Source organism: Gymnoscopelus braueri (assembly GCF_963280865.1).
Source record: "Gymnoscopelus braueri genome assembly, chromosome: 4".
Lineage (NCBI taxonomy): Eukaryota > Metazoa > Chordata > Actinopteri > Myctophiformes > Myctophidae > Gymnoscopelus > Gymnoscopelus braueri.
The window spans coordinates 27,535,169-27,558,727 of record NC_137605.1 but is presented as its reverse complement, the minus strand read 5'-3'; the positions used below and the strand labels follow the sequence as shown (position 1 = coordinate 27,558,727).

At 40.8% G+C, this 23,559-nt stretch overlaps 3 protein-coding genes across 3 annotated transcripts; all 3 read right to left on the bottom strand.

Moving 5' to 3' along the window:
* Nucleotides 1-1,030: 1,030 nt before the first annotated feature.
* Nucleotides 1,031-9,750, bottom strand: sh3bp5la (SH3-binding domain protein 5-like, a). Its single transcript, XM_080425529.1, has 6 exons — nt 9,033-9,750; nt 8,344-8,406; nt 7,740-7,868; nt 3,020-3,184; nt 2,562-2,735; nt 1,031-1,970 (listed from the first exon to the last, which is right to left on the bottom strand). Exons 1-6 carry the CDS (start codon nt 9,267-9,269, stop codon nt 1,401-1,403), a joined length of 1,338 nt encoding a protein of 445 aa, XP_080281655.1. The 5' UTR covers nt 9,270-9,750; the 3' UTR covers nt 1,031-1,400.
* Nucleotides 9,751-10,518: 768 nt separating this feature from the next.
* Nucleotides 10,519-14,303, bottom strand: mgat1a (alpha-1,3-mannosyl-glycoprotein 2-beta-N-acetylglucosaminyltransferase a). Its single transcript, XM_080426727.1, has 3 exons — nt 14,100-14,303; nt 12,329-13,259; nt 10,519-11,881 (listed from the first exon to the last, which is right to left on the bottom strand). The coding sequence occupies exons 2-3, from the start codon at nt 12,959-12,961 to the stop codon at nt 11,183-11,185; spliced, it is 1,332 nt and encodes a 443-aa protein (XP_080282853.1). The 5' UTR covers nt 12,962-13,259; nt 14,100-14,303; the 3' UTR covers nt 10,519-11,182.
* Nucleotides 14,304-19,212: 4,909 nt separating this feature from the next.
* rnf183 (ring finger protein 183) lies at nt 19,213-21,970 on the bottom strand. Its single transcript, XM_080425585.1, has 2 exons — nt 21,777-21,970; nt 19,213-21,028 (listed from the first exon to the last, which is right to left on the bottom strand). The coding sequence occupies exon 2, from the start codon at nt 20,947-20,949 to the stop codon at nt 19,957-19,959; it is 993 nt and encodes a 330-aa protein (XP_080281711.1). The 5' UTR covers nt 20,950-21,028; nt 21,777-21,970; the 3' UTR covers nt 19,213-19,956.
* Nucleotides 21,971-23,559: the final 1,589 nt, after the last annotated feature.

The following is a 23,559-nucleotide window of genomic DNA, read 5'->3' as shown; positions in this document are numbered from 1 at the left end:
GCACAGATGAAATCCACTTTTACATTTGTAAACAATATTGAAATGAGGAAAATCTGGGAAAGGTTTTTGAATCACACAAGTACAGCAAAACTACTGATGCAATAAAAAATGAAGTCACAACTCAGCTTCGTCATCGCATAAATGTTCTTAGTTCATTTGATCCTATAGCCCTGAATATGAGACATTTCATAATGTCTAAATAAATAGCTAGTTTGGAGTGCATGCTGTCTTGATGCAAACAGAATAGAGTCTGTGGCTCTCTTAATTGTTTTAAGGCTCTATCCAGTTCAGTGCATCAACCTTTTCGTCTTTTTTTTATTTCAGGAACTATCAAAAAACGCATTCTTCTTTCTTGCCAAAACACTACATAGATCACAGGAAATAAATATATGAAATGTGAACTCGAACATGCTTTTTCTCACAGCACAGAAAGAGAACTGTTTTTGTCATTCTTTCCTGTAGAGAACAAGTTGATGCGTATTGTTAAAGTAGTGGAGACCTCAGCGTAAGCGGACGGACCCTGCACCGTTCTACCTTGAAGGAAACGTTGATTTGACTTGACAGGTCATGGTGAAAACAATGAAGAGCTTGTTTTGACCAGTCTAATCAAATTAGACCAACCACTTATCTCAGAAAGGAACAAGTGATGCAGGCTCTTCATATAGGGTTCGTCCTTTGCAGCTCTCTCGTGCTATAGGAGCTACGCCTTCCAGGTTCCCTTACTACCAGAGTAAGAGGAGGTTATTTAACTCAGTGGTTCTCAACCTTTTCAGGCTGTGACCCCCCAAAATAATCATATTTGAACTTGGGACCCCCCACCCTGACAAGCACTTGGTATGTATATTCTTATATTATTTGACAATTTGGCCAATGTTTGACCAGTTTATTTTAGTATTGATGCAGTAATGGTCTTTTTATTTGCCTTTATTTTTTTCTTATCTTTTTTAGGTTTAAAAGGGTTACTCAAATTATCACTTCACTGTCATCTGGGGACCGCCCCCCCCGCCCCCCCCCCTCCCACCTAGGGGTCCCAACCCACAGGTTGAGAACCACTGCTTTGACTCATCTCAGCGTTCTGTAAGGTTTAGGAATACCAGTAATGTCCTCCTAACTTGAATGTGATTTTAATGTATGCAATATATCAGTCTCATGATAAAGTGTTGCCAGTCAACGTACCTGTGCTTCTTTATAGATTATCATACACCCATGTCATTACTTTACTCCAGTTCTTTCACTTTTATACCGAACTCACGCTTTTATACTTTGGTTTTTGCCTATTATGGTCAGGTTAGGTAACTCGTGTTTTCTTTTTAAGCAAGTACAAGTCGAAACGCTGTTGTTGCTGCTGCTTGTTTTCTGTTTTGTCTTCCAGGATGAATGCTACAACTATGACATCAGCTTCACAAACTGAAGCTTCGGTGGTGCTGTTTGTAGAATTGCTGTTGGCGTTCCTTGATGGTGGGATCCGTGGGCCTGTCTCTCTTATCCATCGCTCCTCTGTCTCTGTCCACCTCGTCCCCGGTCACGCTCCCCACATCGCTGAAGTCCCCGAGGTGCTCCACGGAGTCGCACTTCTCCAGGTCGGAAGCGATGGTCTGCAGGCTGAAGACCGAGAGGGAGTCCGACCCGGCGCGCTCCCTCTCCTTCTCGCCCTCCCGTTCCTTGTACTTCTCCACCAGGTCGTTGGTCTTATCCGGCTCGTCTCTCCCCACCGCCGCCCCGCCTCCACAGGCTCCACCTTCCTGCCGGAGTCCACGGTGGCACTCGGCGGTCACAGGGGGGCTCCACTCTGCACCCACAGGGGGGCTCCGTCCGCCGCAGCTGGAGGCCAGTCTTCCTTCTGCTGGGTCCTGCCCCCTCTGGGCGTGGATCTGCTCACTGATTTTCTCCAAGTTGCGCAAGGCGATGGAGTAGCGGGTCTTCACCTTGGCCACGTACTGCTCCAGCTGCATCACTTTGGTCTTGTGCTCCTGGAGTCACAAAGAATGCAGAGCAGGGATGGGCAATTAACCGAAGATAAATCAAAACCGATATTTAGAACCAATAGCTGAATTATAAGCTAGTTGTTTTTTTTGGTTGATATTTTTTCTCATATATCAACGAATGGACACAATAATTTTTTATCGATTTTCTATAATTGACTAAATCGGTTATTCTGATTAACCACTTAACCCTGTATTGTACTTCATTGCCAATGGTGGCGTGTAAAAATAGTGGACCTAGCTGATCTACAGGCTCACAACACATTGTGAGCTTGTAGATAAGCTATTTTTCTTTTCTTTGAATAATCGTTAATGAATTGTAATCGAGGCAAAAGTTTGATATAATCATGAGGTTGATTTGAATTCATATCATCCAGCCCTAATGCAGGGCATTCATCAACATCTGCATTGATTTCATGCCACTGAGCAAATAATGACCTACAGTAAATCCGTATGACATGAACTACAGATATCCATAACTGACGTGTGTGTGTGTGTGTGTGTGTGTGTGTGTGTGTGTGTGTGTGTGTGTGTGTGTTGATTGAATTATTAATTGCAGGACTATAACTGGGACTATACCTCCAAGATGTGGTTGAACTGAGCCTTAAGCTCAAAGTAGGGTTTGGACTTGACAATGACTCTCTTGAGGGACTTCTGCAGTGTCTGGACCCGAGCTTCTGCCTCCTGACAAGCGTGGGTGACACGCATGTGTTCCCTCTCACTGCGGAGACGCTCCTCCTCTGCCTCGTTCACCTAAGGACCGACATGTACAACACACACAGTTAAGGCCAACACATAGCCGAAATAACTACGGCTGTGGTTCCACGCTCAGAGAGTTAATATTCCTGAGGCTGTCCTGAACATAAGAAAATTCTTTACTTCATTCACGTTCTACAAATACAATTTACACCAGGTCTGTCTCCAAGAAAGGTCACCAAAAATCTTGATTAGCAAGGATTTGTTAAGGAAAAGCTGTGTTTGGCATCATAATAATGGAGCCCCCTCCTTTCCAGCAAATAAGTATGGAGAGTCCTTACCTTAGAGGTGGCATGGTTGAGCATCTCTTGCCAGGTTGGATCCAGGGTGTTCTTGCCGTCAGCCATCAGACCCTGCTCTGCCACATAAACCATCTCCCTGGCGGCCGTGTGCATGGAAACGGCTCTCTCATAACTCAGGGCAGCCTTCTGGGTCTCCTGCTGCGCCTAGAGGAAGGGGACAACCAATCATAAGCCAAGGAAGTCGGAAACAGCGGTCATCAATATGTCCGTACACAAGTGGCAAGACATATCTATGTCCGTGTGTTACGACCTTATATGGTCTAGAGGACAAGGAGTAACATATTTCAGACCAGTCAGGTTCAACCAAAAAAAGTGTACAGTTTATTAACTCAAATTCACAACGGAAAACAAACAGGGGAAGCAATAACGTCGGGGTGGCCAAAGCCAGAACAAACCCTACCTTAAGAAAAACAATCTAAGCTACACCAAAATAAAAAGTACAATATAAACTCCCTACCTAATAAACAGGGGGAAAAAAGGGGAACAAAGAAAATGGCAGCACACCCCTACCAGCTTCCCTGTTCGGAGGTACTCAGGAAAAGTGTAAATACTAATTAAGGAAGGTCTCCTATCTAAGGATGGGTTTAGTTTGAGTTGACTCGGTCTGAATATAAAGAAGAACTAACTTTTGTAAAGTAAGGCCTAACTGATGAGGCTTGGAATTAATCTAACAGTCAGTTGGGAAAAACAGGTCTCAGCAGGTGGTGTTGCAATGGTAAAAGAGGGGCTGAGGGCTGATCTTTCCAGGCTTTTATAGTGGCTGCTTGATTTGGGGAATGGGAGCCAGGTGTGTCCCCAATCCCCACGCCACTCCTCCAATCTCCATGGCCACTCCCACCTTCATCCATCCTGCAGCACTGACAGAGGGTTAGACACACACACACACACACACACTAAGGCCATATAGGGCCGTAACACCGTGACACATTTTTTATTTTGAAATTATATTTACATATATATTCATTATAATGTAAAAACATAGAAAATGTGTGACTCGTAAAGTATAGAAAAACTTTGGTGACTCGTAAAGTAACATGCTCATTAATATATTGCTAGGAGATGTGCAGTATTGCACATGGTACCTGACCTGTACACACAATTGCATCAGGTGAAGACAACAAGACAGCTAGAAGAAATGATTGCCAATAGCTGCCTCAATTCTGTGAAAATTGCAAAATGTGCTTTCAAATCCTTTGTTGGAGATTTTTTTTTTGTCTTAATTTTTTTTAAGACAACAGATTCATGGAGTTTTATGTGGTGCGGTCAGACAATTAAATAATTTAAGTCAATTAAAAAATGGTGCAGGAAAAGAGCAAAAACAGAAGGCATGTCATCTGTTCAGAAGGAGATATTTGCTACCAAGGAAAAGGAGGGCAGAACTGGACAAGTAAAGCTGGTTGGCGTTAGTTGAGATAAAGTGTTTAAAAGTATCCAATATGTTGATATTGGATACTTTTAAACACTTTATCTGTTGTCTTAAAAAAATATATAATAACACTCCACAAATCATAATCCATGGAAACCCTCCATCCACAGCCTAGTTCCTTCTCCAACCTAAAAGTTAGCTCACCTCTGATCAAAGTTAGGTGCCTTCGCATTTAACTATTGTGACACTGCATTCAATAAAAATCCTGGCATGCCCTTCATTAATCACTCATCATGTAGGCCTACATATCTTTTTTTTGTCTCTCAAGTTTCCTTGTTCCAGTGTTCCATTGGCATTTTATTCTTGACGTTCCCATGAGAAGCATTTAACATGTAATAATTATGTCTAATAAATCAAGTGTAGCTTGTAGTGTGTGTCTTTGTTTCCATCGTTACGTTTGCATCCCTTGGACTTTCTCATCAACAGAGAATACCTGATCACCTTAATGGAAACCGCAACTAGCTACTGTACCTTGCCAAACCAAACCAACGGTTTAGCTGGTAGAACTTGATCTCCTTCTGTCCTCAAGTAACACAGCCCTTTGAAAATCCAGCAATCTCTATAATAACCATATGATGTATAATACGCACCCACTCACCTTTGCAGCTAAGTGGCCCTTTTGCGATTTTGCGAAAATAATTAGGATTTTGTTTTTGGCGGTTAAGTGGCTCAGTAGTTAATGCAGACATACTATTGTTTTAAAATGTGCAGCACATTGGAATAGACCCTATGACACAGGAGTCCATTAGTAAACATTTAGGGCTAGGCCAATGTGTTTTTGGTAAAATGATTATTTTGCATGTCTGTGGCAAAAATGAAATATTATTTAAAATGTCCATCACGAGCTGCGATGGTGACGATGACCCCTGGATGGAAATGACATAACGAATCAACTGTGCAAAAAAGACAAACTAACAAATAAGTGAGAATGATCAAGCGACAAGCGTATAATAAGGGTTGTGCCGATTTAAAAAAATCCAAACAGGTGTGATTTTTTATTTAATAGCAAACCTGAAACATACTTCTAATAAATGCAGAAGTACCCTTTACTCTTTACATGGTTTCAGCTTGCTTCTATTGTCTTCTTCAAATCCACAATGTTGCCATATTGGGATAGTTTTAATTTACTTGAACACTATGTGAGTCGCTGCCATGTCTCCTCAAATGAACTCTGTAACAAAACACTATTGGTCGCATTTATGTCACCAATTTTGGTGTGACAATGGCCACTGCCCGCAGTGGGTTGGTTGCCTGTTTCAAAAGGTCACTGTTTATTGTGTGACACAAGCAGTCTACTTTCTTGTAGTTTCGCTAGTTAGAATAAAAGTTAGAATAAAAGATGGATATAAACGATTGTACCAAAATAAATGAAACGATTAAACCAAACTAAACACATTTTAAACTAGGGGAATCATATTGAAGATGCACGGCGCGCTTGGTTCAGGCCGCCTGATGACGTTAAGATATTTCCGCTCCAGACAGGATCAGAAAACCGAAAATGGTATTCATCCCAGGCTATGAATGGCCCTTTCACACTGATCGCCACAACAACACCAGGTGAAACAGGGTGAAACCCATACACTGCTGATTGGTGTGTATACAACAGAACAATAGAAGACATCTACCCGTTTTGCATAGAGACACACACTCAGCAGTAGCTGATACACATAGGCTACAGAGATACCAGAGTAGCCGAAATATGTATGAGCCAAAGCAAGAGATTTTTTCAAAGCAACATTTTTAGTTTCATGGCGGTGTGTCTGGGGATTTAAATAACATTCTTGGGATTTGACACCCTTAAGTAGGTTACCACTCGTTACTCGTTACTAAGTAGGTTACTCTTCAAATGTGTAAAGGTTATTGAAATGTGTTTAAAATAATAGCAACAAGTTTCTCTTTCAGTGTGACACGACAACAAGTTAACCAGCAATCTCGCCCATCAAGTTTAGGCTATTTACACGCACCATTGCAAAGTGATGACGTTACTGTTGTTTAGACTAGAAAGGAGTGATCAGCTGTTCAAGAGCAAATAAATCAATGTATCTTTATAACTCTGCACTCCTACAGGTGCAACATCTCTTTTAAACTCTGCACTACTGAAGTAGCTTCTATCTCAAGCTCTATTTTATAGGCTAAACACATGCTGTTTCATGGAGTTCTTCTAACTAGTCAACTTGATTTGACTTACATAGACAGTCAGAAATGTAAATTTATATTTACAATCTAGGCATTCTTGGTCTTCATCAGAGTAACTTATAACTGTCAACTAACTCGTTACTCAGTAGGTTACTCTTCAAATGTGTAAAGGTTATTGAAATGTGTTTAAAATAATAGCAACAACTTTCTCTTTCAGTGTGACACTACAACAGGTTAACCAGCGATCTCGCCCATCAAGTTTAGGCTATTTACACGCACCATTGCAAAGTGATGACGTTACTGTTGTTTAGACTAGAAAGGAGTGATCAGCTGTTCAAGAGCAAATAAATCAATGTATCTTTATAACTCTGCACTCCTACAGGTGCAACATCTCTTTTAAACTCTGCACTACTGAAGTAGCTTCTATCTCAAGCTCTATTTTATAGGCTAAACAAATGCTGTTTCATGGAGTTCTTCTAACTAGTCAACTTGATTTGACTTACATAGACAGTCAGAAATGTACATTGATATTTACAATCTAGGCATTCTTGGTCTTCATCAGAGTAACGTATAACTGTCAACTAACAATATATTAAAGTGCTTAGTTAATTAAACTCTAAAAGGAAGAGTGCAATATAAACATGGACTTGACTGTGAAAGTTGTGACGTCACCGTCTGGCCAAGCCCACCATTAATGTCCCCCCACGTCATTTGTCAATCCGGCAGCTCTGCCACCAGGCACTCCAACATTTGTTTCTGTTGCTGAATTTAAAATCAAATGTATAGTAATGCAACAACAGATTGCACGCCTGTGGGTGGATTCAGATGTATCTTTACACAAAATAATTTGAATAGCGAGTACAAGCACAATTGTCACACTGTACAGCCCTGGGTGGGGCCAGAGAAAACTTGACAAATCCCCATCAAATTCCCAGAGCAAGATTAAAACAAACTACTATACATACAATATTTTTTAGATAATTGTTGACAAAGGTCTCATATTAACATAACTACTTCTCTATGTGATGTTTTCATAGGTGAATAGTTTTTCCACATACATGAAAACATACAGTATGGCACAGACACACATGCACAATACATGCTCATTTCATGAGACAAACATTTTTATTTGCATACCTCTTTGGCAAGTCGGCGAGCCTCATAGTACGGTCTGGCTTTCTCTATGCAGCTGCCGAGCTGGGAGCTGTGGGCATTCAGTTTTCTGGCGGAGTCTGTGAGAATCTTTCTGTACCCAGACCTGGCATCCTGGATGGAAAATGTCGTACAATGCCCTGATTACATGTCACTGTATTAGAACAACTGAACATACTGAGGCACCATGAACAAGGGACCAGGAAATGAGCTACAGTAACAATTCTTAGTGTATCTCCACTTTTCTTCATAATATTAATTTTAGATGCTGCAGATTTGCAGTCACCACCTCTGACTGTAGTTTAATTAATTAGTTAGCAATCTGGGAACCCATCTGCAAAATTCCCCTTTGAATTTGCGGAGCTCTGAATCTGTCTCTGAAATTAATTAGTTGGTGACAGACAGATAATTATTTGGCCCCAGCCATTAACACGGTAAACGTCAAGCTTTTTGATTAAACTTTCTCATGATATTTTTGGCACATTTGAAAGTGGGTGTATGTTGCAAAAAAATATTTATAAGACCTCTGCTTACATTTGTAGATTATAACCATCTATTATACTGCAACTACTGTACTATTTGCACTTACATCCAACTGCAGTTCTAGTTTGTTGATTTCTGCACTAGCTTCATTGAGGTGTTCCAACTCCTCCTGTAAGACAAATACATGATGTATCACTTATGTATTGATGTTAAAACACACACACACACACACACACACACACACACACACACACACTGTATATATACTGTAGGTATATAGATTTTGCACATTGTCTCAGTATTGTGATAATAAGGTAGGCTATATTGCCTCCTCCTGTCACTTAATTTGTCAAAACATGCATGCTTCACTTCATGAAAAGTACCATCATTCTGGTACTGCAACTTGGGATAAACCTCTATAACAGAAGCAAATCAACACCATGGTCTCTTGGGATCAGCCAGGAGAACAGGACTGAATGATTGATTGATTGAATACTTTAACAGTTTGCAAAAAAAAAGCACAGAGGTACAGATTTATACAAAAGTATGCTAATAGGAAAACCCAAGAAAGTCTATGGTTTATTTCCATTGGGGTCCTGTGTATTCAATTCATCGAAACATTTAAAGACAAACAATAATATACAATAATATGAAAAAACATCATATAAACGAGTAGTCATCAAAAAGAAAAATATGTACAGTAAACAGGGGCATGTGCATATTTGTCTTAATCATCATTAATTGTAATTGTTTATTGAGTCTTTTTTCCCCTCCACAAAATCCCATAAGTCGTACCTGAATTCTGGGGTCCAGTTCTTCCTCGTAGGGGCTCTGTGGCCCCTCGCTCTTCTGTCTCTCTCGACCAACTCCCTCGCGTGACGTGGTTTCTCGTGTAGTTTGAGTTTCATTATTATTAGTTTCAACAACCTTGACCTCTGCATCCCCGCCGGTGGGGATTTCTTCCCTCCATTCCCCCGCTGAGGAGTCCCCAGACCCGGCGGGGCTCTCTCGCAAGTCGCCCGGCTCCATCATCACAGGCCAGTGTCGACAGACACTCGAGTTTAGTGCTGGAAGCTCAAGTTACGTAGCTAACGTTAGCTGACTTGGGTGGGGGGGATCGAACCTTAGCGACGATCCCTGTTGTGTTAACAACCAAGGTTATAGACCGGAGCAGCCATAAAATAAATGACTGCACGAAAAATGTTGTTTGGTTTAGCAATGAAGCACCATCATCAGATCACAACGAAATGAAAGCCATTGAATCCCTTCTGGATGTTGACCAGACAAGGCGGCTAGCAGGGTAGCTCGCTAATGTTAGGCTAATGCTCTCTGCATAAAACCGGCCACAATAGGCTTTTACTCAAGGTAGTTAAATATGTGAAAGTAAAGAGAGACGGAGGCCCGTCGCTATGTCCCTCCCTGACCCGCAGCTTTACCCCCATCTCTCCACATGAAGCCCGTAGCCCCGATTCTTCCCTCTTCACTTCATTGTGGAAGAAAAGTAAACACTCGAACCGCTTGGAACCAGTGTTGCCAGATTCGGTGAGAGAAATAAACAACCTGGTCTAGGAAAACGAGCCCTTTAAACATTATACACATTGGCTATTTGAAAGTAGCCGATCTACAAACTCACGAGCTTGTAGATCTGCTATTTTCAAAAAGAAATCTGGAAGAAACAAATCTTGTATGGGGTCCCTGGCACAACATATTTTCATATGGGGGGGATCTGCGGACAAATATATATTAATTTGACACGAAAATGTTTGAGAACCACTGGTTTAAAAAACAATAGGAAACAAGCCTAAATAAGCAACTGCACTTCATCTATGAATTTAATACAAAGGACCCCAATGGAAACAAGCCATATAGGCTTTCTTGGGTTTTAAATCCTCTTAGCTGACCTTGTAGCTGACTGTACTTTCCTGTGCTCTTTTCTGCAAACTGCTAATAAAGTATTAAATCAATACAATAAAAAAAACAGCAACTTTACAGAAAAACAAGCCCGAAGTAGCGTATAATAAGCGGACATGGCAACACTGCCGCTTGGACCCCAACGGCTACCGTACAAAGCAAGTCCCCCCCTCCCTCCCTAACACTCACATTCTCACAAATATTCCTCCTAGTTTATTATTGCTTTAACCTTATGGACCTGTGCTCCTACTTGCATAAGTAACATTTTGCATTACATAGTTTTTTCTTATAGGAAAAACGAAACATTCAGATTTTGTGCCTAACATAAATAGGAAATGAATAGAACTAAGAACACAATGTTCCTTCCATGAAAGGTTAAATGGATCATCATTTTATTCCAAAAATATAACACACAATGTTAAACTTTTTTTTTTTTACTGTGACATTAATGTATGGAGGCCTCTTTGGACAATTATTAAATCAAAAGGTAGTATGATTGAAAGGTAATCAATGAGAAAGTATTGGCACAGCGCAGAAATACATTTTAAGAGGGATTATATTACAGTTAGGCCTATTATTGGTGACCACCACCAAAAGTAACAAAATAACAATTTAATTTGTACATACATTTGTACCAGACAAATAAAAAACAAGAACAGAGGTTCCCAGAAATTGCATTTAATTTAAACAAATGTGACAAAATAGGCTATCGCATTGAATGCATTAATTAATATGTGCATAGCGTAATATAAAAATAAATCTCTTGATTTTTACAGCAGTTATGTCAAACCATATGTAAGGCTGTATCCTACACTGTAAAAATGTGTTTTGGAATCATGAAAAAGACCTGAGTGGTATTGGCAATAAGTCTTATATCGGGAAGGAGGATAAACCATTCTTTATAGTCGACACAGAGAGATAGATTATATCTTAACATTCATTCAAATACAAACTTGGAACTAATTCATTCTTTGGCCTAGAATGGTCATCCTCATTGACACATATACATTTCAATCAGGTTACTGCACATCAGATCAACTCCATTTGGGGTCATATTGGGTCCATCCGGGAGGGGGTGCCAAATAGATCCTCTTCCCCCTTGACATGAAACTGACGACGCCCCTGTATCCTGCCCGTGGGACTCCGGACTTTAAATCGTCCATGATCCCCAGGTTTTTGGCCAGGACTTTAAAACTGTCCTTGCTAGAGTACTGCAGACGAAAGGGCCCGGAACCAGTCAGTTGACCCTGCTTGACCTCTTCATAACTCACCACAGGAGCACTGTAAATGTTATCCACAAACTCTTGTCTGTACGTCTCCTCTTTCAAGTAACTCAAATCCAATTTGGTGAAAGGCACATATTCAGAATTCAGCTTTATGTAGCGCAAGTACTTGTCATAAAATTGGCCCAGGCTCACGCCCTTCCGACCAAAAGTCAAAGTGCGTGAAATCTCTGGGCGGATACAGGCCCGGTCACGGCGCTGCTCCGGCTGACGCATCCAGTCGTCCCAGAACGAAGCAGGCCACTTAGGCTCCAACTCATCCCACAGCTCCTTGAGGAGCATCCAGCCCAGGCCAGGGAAGAAGTCTGTCCTGTAGAGCAGGTTGGCTTTACCAGGGTCCACAAAGCCATCCCTGCCATTGTCATTCCAGGCTGACACACACCATAGGCTTGGGTCAGACTTCAGCATTGGATAAAGGGCTCGGAAGTACTCAAAGAAGTCTGGTGCCACCTAGAGGAAGAAAATGAACATTTCAATATACTTAATCCATTAACACAAATCAATGTAACACTGTAGTATACAATAGTTCAAGTATAGTTAACACAACAATAACTTGTGTTAACTATACTAATATACTAATAACAACTATGGCAGTGGTTCTCAAAGTGGGGTCCGGGGACCCCCAGGGGTCCTTGAAAGGGTTCCAGGGGGTCCCCAGCAAAATGAGTTAAAGCATAAAAATCTGTTTTTATCACTTTAGCCCCATCTACATTGGCCATTTGTAAATAGCCGATCTACAAGCTCACAAAATGTCATGATGCAAGACGTTGTGAGCTTGTGGATCTGCAATTTTAAAAAATCTTTTTTTTTTACACATTTTAACAACACAAATCATTCTGGCACAAAATGTTTTCAGATGGGGGTCTGAGTTAGAAAATCACTGAACTATGGTATTACCTCCAAGTCATCCTCCACAATCACAACGGAGGAATGAGACAGGGTCTTGAACACTTGGTTGAGAGCCCAGCGGTAATGTCTGGAGATCTTGTAATAACCCTGAAACTTCTTGTGTTCCGGCCGTACAGCGACATCTGTCAAGTCTGGCTGTTTTAGGTGAGTCACCTGATTACCATAAGAACGTATCACCTCTGCCGTCTCAGCATGTCCACAGTCCTGACTGACAATGATCGGGTAGAGCTCCGCTGACGGCCGATACTCTAAGAGCTTGTCCAGGCAGCGTTTCACTGTGACTCTGTTACAGGCGATAACCAGGATAGGAATGGCAGGCTGTTGGGGTGCAATCTTCTGTCCATTTCTATTTGGTTGCTCCCACAGTGACCGATGACCCTGGATCTGCAGGAGGATCTTCTTCTGCAGTTCAAGCTCTGCTTCAAATGTGTCAGCCATGCGAAGCACATCGGCTGCCACGTCAAGAGCGGTCCCTTCATCCAGCTCCCGCAGCTCTCTGTTTGGATTGTTGTCCGACTGCCCAGACGGGGGCCTCCCCCACAAGAAAAGCACCAGTATGGCATTCCAGGTGACAAATAGTAACGTACCACAAAGAATGAGAGAGCCTCTTTTGCGAAGCATGGCCCAAATCTCAGAGGAGAGGGTGGAGCGGGGTCAGGAAGGGAGGGTACTGAAGGAATGGTGTCATAAACAGGAACTGTACATCCAGGACACAGGAAGGATTACTTTGCGACTCATCACAAGAGCATAATGAACTACTTTTAGACCCACACTTTTATTCCGCTTGTAATAACTAAATATTATAATTTACCAAGCCATTCTACAGTGACAAAGAGGTGAAGATGGGCAGAAATTCAGGTGGGCAGAGAAGGATGCATCTTGCATTGCTGGATCCTCAACTTGCATTATCCAATTCCATCTGAAATTAATAATGACAGGCTTTACAAAAGGCTACAAAAACTGAAACTGTCTAAAACATTGCCTTAAACCCATTGAATTTGGGTTTGAAGGGTTTATACATCAAATTAAATCGTTACAATATTATCGTTTATATTCAGATGAGGTTAGCACAGTGGTTTTCAACCCTTTTCATATCAAGATCCATTTTTATTTCGGCATTTGAGCCATGGTCCACCATTTGATGAGATTTAGACTCTCAGACCCAAAACGATTTTGTCCACAATTCCATGCTGTATTGATGTGGTACCATAGGAGATAACAGGCAAACGTTGATCAAAATATCAATTCTTCTACATTCTCTAATTGTGTAGACTTCTTGTACATTAAGTAATGCAGATGTTTAACAATAATGTAACTCTTGAGAGTGTAAAAATTAAACCAAATGGACCCGTAATGGAAATGGTTTCATTTTACGCTCTCAAGAGTTAAAGATCTACCCAATAAGGGGTAGATCTGGAACCCCCTGGAACCCCCTCAAGGACCACTGGTGATCCCCGGACCACTGGTTGAGAGCCACTGGGTTAGCATGTGGGTATGGGATTGGCTTGCATGCAGTCGGTGCACAGAGGAATGTGTGACATCCAACCCCCGGGTGTCACAATCACAAATCGATTGTATTATCACCTGTAGCTAGCACACAAACGAAGCTATACCAGGAGTTACTCTAACTGAACAATAACTGCAGAATGAAAACACATCTATTGCCTGTTGCATGTCCATCAGATCGAATGACAGATAGGCTGGAGAATTTAACGTGTAGCGTAAGGAAGAACGTGTTCAGTGAAATTAGCTCCCTTACCCTGACAATATAAGACTTTCTTCCTTCTGTAGCCATTTCTCCGCTATTTCTTCGGTGACAATCGGCGAGAGTAAACGAGCGAAATTACAAGAACGCACTGTGTCGCTGCGAAGTGTCGCATTGGCGAATAATACACGATAAAGTCAACTAATGTCGTTACTTTTCCTTATTGTTTCTCACAAGACTGAAGAAGTCAGCCAGGCGACAACTTCCGGATAACATGTTAACAGGAAGTCCCGCCCCGACTGTCACCTCAGAGATTGCATAACGTGAGAAGTTTATTCTGCACATTCAAGTATAGGCAGTGGTGTAAAGTTAACTAAATACATTTCCTCAAGTACTGTACGTAAGCACAATTTTGAGGTGTTTTTCTTATTTCGAATTTTTAGTACTTTTATTTCCACTCCATTACATCTCAGAGGCAAATATTATACTTTTACTCCACTACAATTATTTGAAAACTTTAGTTACTAGTTACTTTGTAGATTTTGATTATTATTACAAAACATACATTAACCACTTCAACCCTATATACATTTCGGCCATTTGAAAATTAGCCGATCTAAGCTTACAATACATCGCAATGCGATGCATTGTGAGCTTGTAGATCTGCTATTTTCAAAACATTTGTATACAATTTATGCATTTGAAAACTTGTAAAATGGGACATTCTGCATAATGAGTACTTTCTACTTTTGGTACTTTAAGTATATTTTGATACCAATACTTTTGAGTACAAAGGACCCCAGTAACCCAGTAACCCAGTAACCTGAAAGTAAAGCTGATTGTATGACATTCTGTATAGTAGTGTGTATATCTGTCTGTCTCTTATGTCATCATGATTTGTGTGCATGCGGGTTCTCATCTTAAACAAGCTGCGTGCTTAATGAGAGTTCCAGTTTAGTAGACCTTGTATTGTGAATTTGTACTTCCATGTACTGTTATGTACTGTCATACTGTTCTCATGTCTTACTAAATAAACTACATCAATCAATCAATCAATCAATGGACCCCAATGGAAACAAGCCATAGGCTTTCTTGGGTTTAAAATCCTCTTAGCTGACCTTGTATTGAACTGTACTTTCCTGTGTGTTTTTTTTTTAATGAAAACTGCTAATCAATCACCCAAGTAGCATACATTTTGAATTCCGGACTTTTACTTGTAACAGAGTATTTCTACATTGCAGTATTGATACTTTTACTTTAGTAAATATTTTTGGATACTTTTTCCACCACTGTGTATAGGTCAGATGTGAAATATGCTAATAAAAAACAAATAATAGCAGCAAGGGCAGAATGTTTGCCTTAGTGTGGCTAGAGTTCTTTGCATAATTGAAAGTTCAAACTCACATTAGTTAGCTGTATTAAACAAATGTACGCCTACATGTTTTGTAGGCTACATTCAAATTATTATCATACCAAAAAAAATCCTCACACATTCAAGTCGTGAATACAAATTGCATTTATTATTTTCTTTTTTTTAACCTCTGGCCTAATTATTTGGGATACAAGAAGAGTGGACACTAAGGAAGAGAGGCCACCTGATGTATTATTGGCTATTTTGTCCAAATGTAAATGATTTGAACATGCACACAGCACAGTAGGCTACATCATTATCAGACTTAAATTGACCCTTCAACTTCTTGTTTATGCCAAAAATGCTACAGGTTTTGTAGCAATTTGTAGCAACTGTAGAAATATTAGACCTTAATTGTGAAATGTTCAATCATGTTCTAATCTTGTAAAAACATTTATTTAAAAACTCCCACTCTTCCTCTATACCATTATTTCCCACTAATTTGGCAGAAATGCTCAACATAGCTCTTCAGTTGTGCTTAGGCTTTATCGTACAAGTCAGTTCAAGTTTCAGCATTTCTTTATTATAATACACTTCAGAAATAGAAAACAAATCCTTCCTGAACTTGCAGCATCAGTATAGTCCCTTCTGATTCTGTAAATGTTATGATGAACATTCGTTTGCAGTGTCCAATTTTGAGATCACAACAATGAAATAAATAAATAAATTGCAATCGTATAGCATAAGTGCATGGTGCCATTTAATGGCCACATTCTGGTCTCAATCAGGTCGATTCTCTTTGCTCTTCGGTCTAGAATCTGAGCAGGCTTTCAATGGATCACTGGGATGCATTTGTCCCTTTACCTGAAAGTGGGAACAGACAATTAGTTTGGATTTAGGTATAGAAAGAAACACATTTTAGACTTTGAATGATTTAACTGCTCACCTGTTGGACATTTGAGACATTTTGCACAGTACTTTTGCCCTGTCCATCCATCTCTCTTGCATTATTATCAGGGCCGCAGGACAAGACCCCCAGCTTAAAAGAAATCATTTCTGACACCAAAATAGACAAAGATATGCAGGTATTCTTCAGAGTCGACCACCCATTTAGAATGAAAAGGGGTACTAGCATCATTTGCCCTCCATTTTCCTTCGAACTTGGCAAAACCACTGACACATTCAAAACGCCAACTGGAAGTGCTTTGACATTCTGCAAACACTTTATTGTACAGATGTATGGTGCAAAAACAGAGCGTTCAACTCTTCCAGCTGCGGATATGCGCGGCGCGCGCACCGGTGCGGAATTCGGGGCACCTGTCACGTAATAGCGCGTGTACTCTGACGGCGTGCACGTCGTCGTCGTCGAGCGTGAACGACAGCGATTTGTAATTCCACGATCACATGTATTTCTCAGCGACGATTTGTCCTCCTCCAGCGGCGCTGATTTCCCCGTGTCTGACGGTCCTTTCCCCCTCGACACACCACGTTCTCGTCGCAGAAAGCACCTCCATGTTGTTGTCGTTGTTGCAGGCTGAGGCTGCTTGGACGCGGTGAGCTCACCGGTTGAGTCCCGCACCGCCCCGTACGCCAGCCCGAGGCTGTAAGCCTGTGTGACAGGCCGCTGGCGCTTGGTCGGTGGATTCCTGGTTAAAATGTTCCCCCTACACCGGAGAACAGCAGACAGGGCGGACGCGGAGGGAGTAGAAGCCATATCTGAGAATATTATTATTATTATTATTATTAAGACAACTAGTTTTTAGTCTTTCTCGTCTTGACGCTTCACTGCATGGCCGCCTCTCCCCTGGCTGTAGCTAACCAACACTTTTATAATAATTCACAAGCTACACAGCCGCTCTCTCTCGTAGTCAGCATGTATAAAAAGGTTACAGTAGTTTGCGTCAGACAGTCCCCCAGACCATATTAGCTTCGTCCGGGGTAATGGGTGATATATTGTTGTCAGGGGAGGAGGAGGGTGTGTGTGTGTGTGTGTGTGTGTGTGTGTGTGTGTGTGTGTGTGTGTGTGTGTGTGTGTGTGTGTGTGTGTGTGTGTGTCTTGCTTTGGTTGATGGGGTCAAGCTGTAAAGGCATGACCACATTTTTACCATATTGCCATACAACTCAGATGACAAGATGAGTCCACAAATAATTGGGCAATTAGCAGTGGTGGAAAAAGTACCCACTGAGCATTTTTCGGGCTATTAGACGTCTAAAATACGTCTAAGGGCTAGGCTAAAACGGGGTTATAATTGGTCTAACAGTGAAAGTTTTTTAGCGGTCTAGGCTTAGCCTAGACGTTGATTAGCTGTTTTTTAAGCGTCTATTTATAGACCGTCTATATTATAGACGTTGAAATGACGTCTATAATATAGACGTCTATATATAGACGCTTAAAAAACAGCTAATCAACGTCTAGGCTAAGCCTAGACCGCTAAAAAACTTTCACTGTTAGACCAATTATAACCCAGTTTTAGACGGAGGTCTAATAGACGACTATGGCTCAGTGGGTAGGCTTTTACTTGAGTAAAAGTATCAATACCGCAATGTAGAAATACTCTTTTACTGAGTAAACGTCCGGAATTTAAAAATTTACTTCAGTGAAAAGTACAAAAGTATTGGTATCAAAACGTACTTTGTACCAAAAGTAGAAAGTACTCATTATGCAGAATGTCTCGTCTCGACTCAAGAGTTGTCATATGTATAAAATGTATTAAAATCTTTTGAAAATAGCAGAGCTACCAGATCTTGTAGATCAGCTTTTTTCAAATGGCTGAAATGTATAGGGCTGAAGTGGGTAATGTATGTTTTGTAATAATAATAAAAAAGAAATCTACAAAGTAACCAGTAACTAAAGTTTTCAAATAATTGTAATGGAGTAAAAAGTACAATATATAATACAGTACTTGAGTAAATGTACTTGCCATACAACTCAGATGAGTCCACAAATAATTGGGCAATTAGGCGTAGTTTATTATTTTAAAGAATTTAGGCCAACCCGTAGGAACATCTTTGAACATAAGATTTGGGAAAACTAGACTACATGTCTACTTTTCTTACTTGGGGTAAATAGCCTAGATAAAGTTGAACGCAGCAGCTTTATTTTCCGACACATGACATAACCCATCTCATTGGTGGTGTGTTGTTGGAGCTAAAATGATCAGCATTTTACTAATACTGACCAAATCATATGCTATAGTCAAATATGCCAGCTGATTTCCTTCATAGAGCACATAAATTCCCCTACAGTACATGATACAGTCAAACTGGTTTCTCTGCCCTGTGACTCTGAACACATGCAAATGACTCTCCCCAAAAGTGCCACACAGACACAGTCGTGTAGAGTCAGAGATATTCTTTCTGAACATATTATCTAACAGAAAGCAATGTATCATCATCCTAGTAACCTAGTTTGTTTACACCTCAGTCTTCAAGGGTAGCCTATCGGGTAACAAAACCAGTTTCCGAAAGGCAGACGTGCAAATAGCCATGCAGTCTTTAACGTCAGCCGTCGGGTGTCACTGGAAATTTGCCTCTACAATGGTCATCAACATTTAACTATTTTAATCATTGACAGACAGGCATAATATAGTTTGACTTTCCAGATAAATGCAAGCATCCACCATTTATATCGCGGGTAATATCTTACAATCTTTTCGGGCATGAAAGCTTAGGCTATTCACCTTTTACATAGCCTACTACAGGATACTAGGTTACAGTTTGGGAATAATGAGCAATAGGTTATACTACAAATTGTCCTCGTTTAAATTAAACTCAATTCTCAAAAAACACATCATTTAAAGAACACTAGACAATACATGAAAATTAAAAGTGTATTTTATTACAAATCTATATTTCTTTAAACAATGTTGAATGGCTATATACAAAACACATAAGAAATCCTGAGCCAGACAGTTTGATCGGCCCAATTAAAAAGACCGGCCAAGATGCTTATAGATAGATAGATAGATAGATAGATACTTTATTTGTCCTTGCGGAAATTCATTTTGTGCCAAGCAGCCATCAGGATACAAAAAATCACAAACACATAACATAATTACAAAATACATACTAAGATGCTTTTAGGACTCTTCATAAAGGAGTTTAGTGCATCTGAATATTTACAGATTTCTCATCACTATGGATGCTGTCCATATAAATGTTCATAGCCTTCTCCATCATGTCTATTGCAAGAGTGCCTTTCACAGTTATATAAGGAAACATTAAAAAAGAAACATAATTTGGTCTCCATGTTCTGCTCGTGTACATCACTCTGGGCCTGTTAAGCCTGTGTCGCTCACTGAAAATATAGGCTAAAAGATTTTCATGCTTGCAAATAGGTTTTAGTCAATGACAGATTAACCTGCTTCCTTATTTTCTTTCACTCGGTCCACTGAACATTAAACCAAAACATATACAGTATGTGCTGCTTTTGGCTTCACTGTCGTTTTCCTCAAACTTAGAGAGCCAATCATATTCAGTAGGATGCATAAGGTTCACAGACCATCCCAATCATTATTGTGTATATGAGGGGTTTCTGTCATTTATTTCACCCCCTTCCCTTCATGGTCCTGCTTGGGTTGTAAAGCCTGGGTTGCCACCTCCTTGTTGATCTGTCAGAGTTTGGTTATTATGAGGCTTCCCATGAACAATCACATTGGGCATGACAACAAAAGCCACAATCCCTACCAGCATGAGTGCCACTGTGATTGTGATGATGGATGCCACCACAGCATAGTAGCACTGGTCTGAGCGGAACCAACTGCGCAGGCGACCTCTGACTCTGTTGGGGGGCCTTCCTACATCCAGAACAGTGGTTGGAGCAATGCCTTGTTCCAAAGTGCCGAGGTTGACGTCATTACCCTCCATGGAGGAGCCATCCTGCTTCTTCTTGGGCAGGGAGAGTGTGGTAGATTTGGTAGGGCTGCTAGGAGGGGGGTTCTTCAGGACCAACTGACCCTTGCTGCGTTTGAAGCGAATGGATATCGCCCTCTGCATCTCTTGAGGGAGTTTGCGGAAGATGTCCAGGTTGTTGCCTAATTGAGGCAGGTCCCGTCCATGGGGAAGCTCGGTCTTTTCACGACACACTGGGCAAGACAGGGACTTGAACTCTGGGGAGGAGACATTGATACGTGCAAGGCACTCCAGACAGAAGGTGTGTCCGCAGGAGAGCAGCTTGGGGGTCTTGAAGATGTTGTCATAGGAACAGAAGCACACACAACATTCTGTATCGGCCATTTCATCTTCAGGGTGCTCCGACCTCCTCCCTTCCTCCTTCTTATCCCGTCTGGCCTCCTCACTCCTCCCACGTGCCCTCCGACCTCCTGTGCTTCGACCTCGTTCTCTCCTCCTCCCCCTATCTCCCCCGCCCCTGTCAGAGCCAGTGCTCTTGGATCGCTTCACTTTTGCAGGTTTCTCCTTCTTCCCTTGATCCTGCTTGCTGTCACTGTCTTTAAGGTCAGGTTTGGGTTTGGGTTTGACATTGGGGGCTTGTCCGGTACCACGGGTCTCATCCCGACTGTCTTCACCTCGCTGTCTCTCTCTGTCCTCATCCATGATGGCAGGATGCAGTCACAGTCCCTTGCTGCCTGGAGTCAAATAGGGCTCTGCCTATTTCACAGTTTCTTCAGAAGGCCTGTGGAAAATGAAATCTGTGATAAGATGACTGGTCTTTGATAACAAACAGATCAGGAAGAGAATGCAGGATTAGGTGAGCTGCTGTCATACCCATGAAAAATGTCATGATGATGAAGCCATTTTAATCTATAAGAATCTAATTGTAATATATTGTAGTCTAAAGCTATCAATTTGGTTTGATTGTTTCATTTATTAACAGGCATGAGGTAATGTCTCGATAATGGATTGCCATATTTACTTAATAGGCTTTCCTGTACAGAAGTCATTGGCAAACATGTCTGTAATGAACACAGCTTACTGTACTCAAGAGCATGTCAAATAGAGTTTAATGTACTGATACATTTTTAATGGTTTCTCATTGCCTTTTTGGCAATGTGCAGCTGACTGAAAGCAAGCCTTTGGTTACCTACACCATTTATCTGAGATACCATAGCAAACATTCCAAAATGACAATCTACTTTACATAGTCACTCAATCATTAACCCCAACCTTTTAACCATTACTAATCTCTATTTTCATGACAGGCAGCTTTGTGTTCATACTTAATTTGTCATATAATCCACTACATCATTGCATTACAAGATGTAATTAAAAAAATTCTGATGAGTGAAAACGGAGAACATTATGGTACACAACAAATTCCTTAACTCAGTGTGAAATTGATCCGTAAGAATACATTTTTACACATCCAGTTAAATTAGCATTCAAGATTTCACAATGTACTGTAGACATTCTAACGCACTTACTTGTTGAGGTAGGTGAATGTTGGGTGAATCCCATAGAGATAATCCAGCATGTAAAATATTTCCAATTAGTTACAGTATGTTCCATTCAATATATTATCTCCCATTGACACCAAACCTTAAATCTGTCACTCATCTGATCTCCTACACTCCCTCGTCTCTTGTACCGTTTATAATCTGCGTGCTCTATCACTTGTTCTACCTGTGATACTATACTACCTTCCTTGATTGTCCCTCCTTCCTCCTTTTCTTGCCTCCGTTCTCTCGCTACCTCCCACTCCAGTCTCTCGTCCGACCAGTTAAGCAAGTCAATGTGGCATTTGAACCATTACTTCAGTTTGTGTATGTGAGGAATTTGTGGTCACTTGATATGTGGATGTGTGTATCCACGCCTATGTGTTTGAACGTATACAGTATAGTAGCATATATGATTTAAAATACCACATACAGTCACCCATATACCATACAATACAAAGCTCAGCTTTTTAGTTAATTTGTTTTACTTGTTTTTACATGTTCCTTGGAATAGACCAGTTTTTCTCTCAGCCTTGTACTTTAACAGAGCATCACATTTCTCCTCAGTGCCATAACAAAGAGTGTGTTTACATTCTGGACACTGTACGGTCTCATTTATAATGTGAATGTTTCCCATTGATGTAGATGTTTCCTTATGTGAGATGCGGACAGGGAAGTCAGTGGAAATTTCCAGTCACTGAAGCAAAAACAAGGGTACCAGACTGTCAACCATGACCTTACAACAAGTCAAACAACAAATGCCTCTCATACTTCCACTTGTCTTTGTCTACTTAGTATCTTTGCGGTTTTACTGCCCTGACAAGAAGAGCCACTTTAAAGTTTATAACAAACTCCTGCTACCATTATTTACTGTTCACTTAGTTGGGATGTGCATATACTCCACCTCAACAATCATAAAAGAGCTAATAATACCATGCTTAATGGGAATATACATGAATATTTTCCTCAAATATTGACAGATTTAGAATACACAGGGTTGTTTGCTCACTAAAGCAACTGAACCTGAAAACATGTCGTGGAACACACTTATGAAATGTGAATTACAAAAACTTTTGAGTGAAATACAGTGCCATTATTTGGTTGATTTCTTTATAATCTTTCAAGACTCTGCTTTTCAGATTCTACAAACAGCAGCAGAATCTGTCAGTACCACTGCCCTAAACATGTAATGTTGTTGGTAGGAATAAACACAGAAGCAACTGGGAGGAAGTGGACTAAGAAAGGGGAGGAGCCAAACCGAGTTCCTGTTTCTACACAAAAAAGGAGGTGGTGCTCCGAGAGTCAAAAACGAAGGGAATTTCTTTTTTTTCCCCCTTCTTTTCAAATTCTTCACATCGACTTCCTTGGAAGTTGCTGTTAACTGGCTTGACAATGGATAATAGGTCACCCACACTAGCTGTCTAAATATAACATACCTGGTGCATATCAATGAACTTCCTCATACAAATGAAGGCAAATAGAAAACTAGGCTAACTGAACTGGTTAATGAATAGTATGTATGATTTCATGACTAACGATTATGCTGCAATTTTAGCAAACCACGTGACCTACATTCCTTCTCTAAAACAGTGGTTCTCAAACTGTGGGTCCCCCCCAAATATGACCCAAGAGAGAGGCAAAAATTGTGAAAATAGCCAACCTGCGAAAATGTTCACAATATCTATCTGTGGAACAGAGTCAAACAAAATGTTATGCCTCAAACTCCAACAAATCCAATGCTTGTCACGGTTGGGGTCCCCAGTTCAAATAT

What these genes read in the sequence shown, in the direction of transcription:
- rnf183 (XM_080425585.1), bottom strand. Translation starts at nt 20,949, where the DNA reads ATGGATGAGGACAGAGAGAGACAGCGAGGTGAAGACAGTCGGGATGAG.
- mgat1a (XM_080426727.1), bottom strand. Translation starts at nt 12,961, where the DNA reads ATGCTTCGCAAAAGAGGCTCTCTCATTCTTTGTGGTACGTTACTATTT. An exon ending in TTGTGGAGGATGACTTGGAG is followed by an intron (nt 11,882 to 12,328) that starts GTAATACCATAG and finishes TTCTTCCTCTAG; the next exon opens with GTGGCACCAGACTTCTTTGA.
- sh3bp5la (XM_080425529.1), bottom strand. Translation starts at nt 9,269, where the DNA reads ATGATGGAGCCGGGCGACTTGCGAGAGAGCCCCGCCGGGTCTGGGGAC. An exon ending in AACTGGACCCCAGAATTCAG is followed by an intron (nt 8,407 to 9,032) that starts GTACGACTTATG and finishes TTTGTCTTACAG; the next exon opens with GAGGAGTTGGAACACCTCAA. An exon ending in CTCGCCGACTTGCCAAAGAG is followed by an intron (nt 3,185 to 7,739) that starts GTATGCAAATAA and finishes CCCTTCCTCTAG; the next exon opens with GCGCAGCAGGAGACCCAGAA.